Source organism: Eublepharis macularius, chromosome 12, assembly GCF_028583425.1.
Source record: "Eublepharis macularius isolate TG4126 chromosome 12, MPM_Emac_v1.0, whole genome shotgun sequence".
NCBI lineage: Eukaryota > Metazoa > Chordata > Lepidosauria > Squamata > Eublepharidae > Eublepharis > Eublepharis macularius.
The window spans coordinates 52,875,228-52,882,328 of NC_072801.1; the positions used below are offsets into that span (position 1 = coordinate 52,875,228).

General features: G+C 39.9%; 1 protein-coding gene across 1 annotated transcript; it reads right to left on the bottom strand.

Annotated features, from left to right (window-relative positions):
- Window positions 1-2,872: 2,872 nt before the first annotated feature.
- On the bottom strand, window positions 2,873-3,838 carry LOC129339359 (olfactory receptor 14A16-like). Its single transcript, XM_054993943.1, has one exon. The coding sequence runs from the start codon at window positions 3,836-3,838 to the stop codon at window positions 2,873-2,875; it is 966 nt and encodes a 321-aa protein (XP_054849918.1).
- Window positions 3,839-7,101: the final 3,263 nt, after the last annotated feature.

Genomic DNA, 7,101 nt, shown 5'->3' on the forward strand with positions numbered 1-7,101 from the left:
AGAAAAGCAAAGAGCCTGGTTAAAATGCAACCCTGGTGAGGCTTTGGGGCTTCCTGACCAGGAAACCAGACTTTGGATATCTGAGAGGACAGAAAACCATGTAACTTTGCCCAGTCTCTGTGCGCTAGGGTTGCCAGCCACTAGGTGGGACCTGGAGATCTCCCAGAGTTCCAACTAATCTCTAGGCCATAGAGACCACTTCCTCAGGAGAAAATGTTGCTTTGGAGAGTGCACTCTGTGGCATTAAACCTGCTGAGTTCTCCCCTTTCCCAAACCCTGCCCTCCCCAGGCTCCACCCCCCAAACCTCCAGGAATTTCCCATCCTACAGCTGGCAACCCTACTGTGTGCACTGCCATATTCCATGTCTATGTATATGGGGAAGGGGGAAAGTGCAGTGTTGATAGCTGTAGGCAGTGTGATGAAGACGTCACTTCTGGAAATGAAGTAATTGTGTTGAGGGCCAGGAACATGTGGGAATATCATTCTTCCTGTGCATACCCTCCCCCCGTCCGATATTTTTGTGGACACCATTTGGCAACCCTAAATGCAGTAGAGAGCCTCCCATTCTGGCCTTGAAGCCCGTGATCTCATCCACATCCACAAGCCCCTCTGATCCTATGATCTCATCCACAGTTCTCTGAAAACTGCTAACTCATGGCTGAGGGCCAAGCTACACATGACGAATGACACTTGAACGGCAAGTGGATTGAGTGGAGGGCAAGTGAACAGGGAGAAATACACTTGCTGTTCAAGTGTCATTCGTCATGTGTAGCTTGGCCCTGAGAGATCAATTAATTCCCAGAGATTTCTCTTTCTGGGCTCAACCAGGCCCAAAATCCTGAATTAACATTTTGAAAAGCCAAGAAATGGACTAAGAGTCTTGACAACAACATTCTCAAGACTACTAAATCCACTGTTATGTCAGCATACCTATCTGCTTTCGTCTTCGGATGACCTTGGATCAACAAATCCTTCCAGGAAATGCTGACCTGACCTCAGGCAAAGACTGAATGCAAAGCAGGACATGTGTGGAAAATCTTAATTTGTAAGAGAAAATAATGGCAGAAGGCAGTCTCTGAATGTAGGTTTTAGGCCCCGAGAGCTTTACTCAAAGACAGTAGTTTCTAAAGGTCCAATTAAAAATGCATTCTGCTGTGGCCAATCATGGTACAGAGTCATTAACTTAAAACTTTCAGGTAGTAGTGACTTCTGGACTTTACCCAGAAGAGAGGTGCAATTTATTTCAGTGTTTTATTTACTTTTTTAATTTGTGTTGGCTGCTGATAAGCGCTGCAAATGCAACATGCTCTTTTCTTCACTAATTACAATCGATGAGAATAATTTGTTGACGGGAAGCTGACCCAATGATGCATCAGGTGCGATCCCCTGATGCAACTCTGCATCGAAAGCAGAGATGATACAGTTTTCTCTTGACAACTGAGACTTCTTCCCATAAAGACAAAACTCAAGGAACAAAACTTCCTGACACTTTCAATGAAACTAAATGTATCACCTTCAGCATGTCGTTTTTTTCCAGTGTCTGGGTGTCTTTTGTTCCAACCTACTTAAGTACCAAAGAGAAATACATGGTGGCTGTTGAAGTCTTCTCTATCTTAGTCTCCAGTGGCAGCTTACTTGCTTTCATCTTTTTGCCTAAGTGCTACATTATCATGCTGAGACCTGATTTGAATTTGGAACAGTTAATCAGGAACACAATGGACAAAACATGATTTCTAGTTAATAGGCAAAGCATTTATGCTGGATTTCTGTTGATAGTGTTCTGTTAATGTTCAGGATTAGAACTGTATCATGTCTAATGTAATGTGCTTTGAGCTTTTTTGAGGATGACCAGAACATTAATGTCTAAATAAATAAATGCCCAGGATATATCACCTCTAGTACTGCCTGAAGAAGGGTGGGAGTCACCTTATTCCTAGGAACAGCTCTGTTTATCATGTTTAGTTCTAGTTAATGTAAGCAAAAGAATTAGTGGCTGTGGGGAAAAGATGAAGAAAACCAATTTCTGAAACGGCACAAATGCCATTGGTCGCAGTTTGGGCACAAATTCCTTAAACATTGATAAAGTATTCCTATCTCCCCACACATGGTTGTGTCATATTAGTTTTGCCAACTCTACCTTGGGAAATTCCTGGAGATTTGGGCTGGAGCCTATTCACGGCAGCTTTTAGGGAGAGGAGGAAGCTCAGTGTGATATAAAGCCCTACAGTCCAAAGCTGCCATTTTCCCCATGGAAACTGATCTATGTTGTCCAGAAGTATGTTATAATTCCAGGGGAACTCCAGCTCTGCTCATGTAGGTTGGTCACCTACATCCCATGTAGCAATGAATCATGTAGCCACAATGTTACACTACGTATCTCAAAATAGTCACTTTTGGTTGCATCTAACCAAGTTTTCCTCTGTGGAGAGGGGAGGGGGGAGGATCCACTTTGTCCATTAAAAATGGACCATAAGTGCTCAAAGTCACTCTGTGAGCTTCCATGGAAGAGTGACACAATATGTCCCAAAACGTTCACTGCATTGTATTTTGACTTGCATAACACAATTTTCTAAATTGTTTAATATGAGCTTTGCTTCAGATTTCTGCTGGTTTCAGCTTTTTGCAATCATAATCCTATTCCTTTGCTTATTTGATGTCTCGTATTATTGATTGCATTGATTTACACTGTGTAATACATCTTGAGTTTCAATGAGAAAGGAAGACTATAAATAACATAAATAAGTTCACAAAGTTTTGTTTAATATTTTTTTTTAAAAAATTTAAAGTCGTAAACTGATCATTAAAACATTTATGGTGCAATCATAAACAGTCACTCAGTCTAAGCCCACTGAAATCAAACCTCTGCTTAGATTAGAATCCAAATTTGCAGTGAAAATTAAAGAATATATTCTTAGAAGACATTTTCAGACACAGTAGTTTACACAAGGCACTCTTGATCTCCTTGTTTTTCATGCTGTATATTATGGGATTCAGCAAGGGAGGGGTAATGGAATATATCATGGTAAATATCAGATTAAGATGAGATGGGGTATTAGAGGTTGGCCCTAGGTAAGCAATGCTTCCAGTGATCACCAAAGTGGAAAATACAATGAGATGAGGAAGACAAGTAGAGAAGGCTTTTTTTCTTCCTTGCACTGAGGGGATTCTGAAGACAGTAATGAAAATCTGCGTATATGTTACGAGAACGAATACAAAGCATCCCAGGCCAACAACAGACCCAACCAAAAGAGCACCTCTTTCATTTAGATATAAGTTAGAACAGGAGAGTTTGAGTAATTGTGGGATTTCACAGAAAAACTGGTTAACAATGTTAGAGCAGAAATGGATTGCAAAAGTCCCACCAGTGTACATCCCTGCATAGAGAAAACCAGCAATCCATACACCAGCAATCATTTCAGCACAGGCTTGCCCAGTTATTACCATTTCATAATGTAATGGATTGCAAATGGCAACATATCGATCATACGCCATGACTGTGAGGAGACAGAAATCAGATGTTAAAAAAAGGACAAATAGGAGAACTTGAACCATGCATCCGGAATAAGAAATGTGTCTAGAATCCATGAGGGAATTGGCCATGGATTTGGGGAGAATGACTGAAACTTGGCCAAGGTCCTGTATGGCCAAATTCATCAGAAAAAAGTACATGGGGGTGTGCAGGTGGTGGTCAAAAGCTACTGCAAAGATGATTAGAAGATTCCCTGTTAAAATTGCAAAGTACAACACCAGGAACAAAACGAAGTGTAGAATCTGCAGTTCCCGAACATCTGAGAATTCCAGGAGCAGAAATTCAGACAACGTGGATTGATTCACCATGGCATGTAATGTCCTACAATGTCCTACAATGTCAACAGTCTGTGGAAATGAGATAGAAAGGTAATTGTTACAATCACCGTCCATTATTGTAAAAAATTAGGCTGGGACACTTCAATTGCCTACTCATATTAGTATTGTTTTTATTTCTATTATTGGAGAAGATAGGACTGGTTTTTCTACTGGTGAAGAAGGGAGGAAGATTTCTTTTGACCACCCAAAAAGTCTTAAATCCACAAACTTAATTATAACTTCTCTCTCAATGGAGCCTAAGCCTGAATACTTGCTCTTCCTACAAAATTGTGTTTGGTTTCTCAGTGCATATTCAAGGCCAGTTCCAGATTTGGGGGAAGCCCAGGGTCTCTCTTTGCCTAAAACTGAGCCCCCTTCCTGCTCCCAGCCACATGTGCCCCCATCCCCCTGTACGTGCTTCCCCTGCCCCCTTGCATGGTCTCCTACCACCTATGGTCACAAACAACCAAATCACCTGCAGACCTTTTCCCTGAAGATGTTGAAGTGCTACTGCCAAGGCCATCAGGAGTTCTTCTACTGTAAACCACCAGTATAACTTTCTCTAGCAGCTCTAGCCGGCCAATGCAGCTGTGAGTGTGAGTGATGGAAAAATCATCATAAGTTGGTAGGGGAAGAGTGTCCATGTGGGCATCAGAGGAGATGCACAAGTGGGGGGAGGCAGCAGTAGGCTGTGCCAGAAGCATTGGGCCCCAGCATTGCCCTACATCAGGCTATGCTGACACCAGCCCTAACTTATTATAGTTATTTTGTTTGTTTTTAATCTGTTAAAGTACTTATGCCCTGTTTTTCTCTTGCATCTCAAGACAACGTACTATCTAATGAAATGCCTGCAGCTTATGTCCTATTAAAAGCCTAGTAAATACAACAGACTTTTAAAAAAACCTTTAAAAAGGAGAGCACGCCCTTACTTCATTGTGAAACCCATCCCACAGGATGGGAGCTACCACTGAAAAGGACCTGGGAAAACAACTACAATCTGCTTCTCTTGGTTTGTGTACCAGCTTCACTTTTCTAGTGTTGTCAATAGAAATTCTCTTAATTCTTCTTTACCCAATTTCACTCTGAAATCAAACAATCCAATTCATTCCTTCTTTTTAAGGATCATGGAGACTGTTTTTTTTTTTTAATCTTTTGGCTCAAAGAACAGAATTTGAAGAGATGAGGGGCAGGAAAGGAGATTGTGCAACATTTCAGAATTTCACTCTGTAGAAGCTCAGGGGAAGACAATGTTTTCCCAATCTTTCTTCTAGAGCACCACCCTCTGGTATGTAACATAAAACAACTGCAAGGGTTGACATTACAAAAAGGTGCATTGTTTTCTCTTTAAAGATAAATAAAGAGATATGAAAGGGAAATCCCTCTTTGAAAAGAGAAGAAAGTCAGACGAACCAACGGCTGTTATCTGAAGCAATGGATTTCAGAAACATAAATTCCCTTCCCCATGATAATGCTATTGTTTGTAATGAAATAAATTTAAAATGGGTTTTCACAAAATATCCAACACCTCCTTCCTTTTAAACAGCAATGTTTACTTCACAAGACCTTGAAAACACAGCTTTAAAACAGTAGCTCATCTCTCTGCTTGGTGCCCTGGACCATTCTGGAATGATCTCCTATCAGAGTCGGTCTCAGCTGTTTGCAAGAAGGGAATGAGACCACAAAAAACCCCTACATACATTATGGTTTTCACTACAGTTTATACAATCATTGAAATAAAGTTCTCCCCAAAATCAAAATTTTCCTCTTTCAATTGTAGGAGGGATACATGCCTGAATGTATCTTGACAAATGAAATTTCTTGCACATAAATCAGAAATGATGTCTAGTCATCTACCTCAAACACTAGTTTTTTTTTAATGTTTGGGAGGGGTTTCCCCCCTGTTAATGATCATCCAAACATTTTTTTCTGATGTGATAGAAGTCCCCAAACCCCTAACCCCTTAATTCTGCTGTTTGTATCAACTGTGAGGAATGTGAAGGAAAGATATGTCACCATGTAGAACGTAAAATTTCCTCAAAATATATAAAAAGAAATCTAATAGCACCTAGTGATTCAGCTCACTTAGACTACAGTCCACTAAAGAAGTGAGGTATAGTATACAGAAGTCTATCCTGGAATTTAATGAAGTCTGTTTAGGTATATTTTTGCTGCAACAGACTAACATGATTACCCCTCTAAAACCAAAAGTCATAATATTCAAATAGACAACTGAAATAAATGGTTCAGTTCTTGGTTCAGTTCAATATGGCAGACTATTGGATGTGACTTCATGCATGTAAGTGCTCTATTGAAAATCACTTCCATTCAGGCTCATTTTCTGTTTCCATGTCCAACTGTCTTTATACATGATCTTCTAGGGTAACAAGTTGAATTGAATAGTACAACACTGGAGAAATTAAAAATACACACACAGAATTCCTCTTCAATGATTAGAAAAAACTGCAACTTCATTTCATGAAAGTAGACCTCTTGTTTGAACATTTATTTTCACAGGGAAACCAGGTGCAGTAATATCTTCATAGATGTCCCAACTAAAGGGAAAGAAAGGAAGGGAATTAAGGAAAATAAGGGGAAAATAAAAACTTACTAATTTTCTTCATAAATATCTTCAGATCCAAATGCAATTTCTCCCTCATCCTCTTCACTATATTATATTTAGGTTATATATTTCACAAAGTAATGCCATGCCTCGTTCCTAAAAATTTGAGCAGTATACAAAATATATAGAACAAAACACTTGGCGCTGTAGATTTCTGTGCACATCTCTCTATCCTCTTCATTAAAAATCAAGAGTTTTTCCATCTATTTCTTTTGAGCCAGCCATGGTGCCTGTTCATATCACCAGTTCGAGATTGCATTCTGAGGGGAGAGCTTTTGGTACCTGTGCTTTGGTCTAGAGACTTACTCCCAGGTGTCCAGAGTAGCTAAGGAGAAGAGGGTTTTTAAAAAACTATTTTTAAAAAAAACATTGCAGGTATGCCTCAAGTTCTCCAAAGGACTGAAATGGGTAAATTGATAGAAGCACATCTGCTCTTGTTCTCTGTTCTCTGCATTGGAATAAATGCATTACATTGATTCATAGAGCTTAAGCTATATGTGAAGAAGTGAGCTGTGGCTCACAAAAGCTCATACCCTACCACAAATTTTGTTAATCTTATAGGTGCTACCGGACTCTTGCTCTTTTCTGCTGCTACAGATAGACTAACACGGTTATCCTTCTTGTTGATTCATAC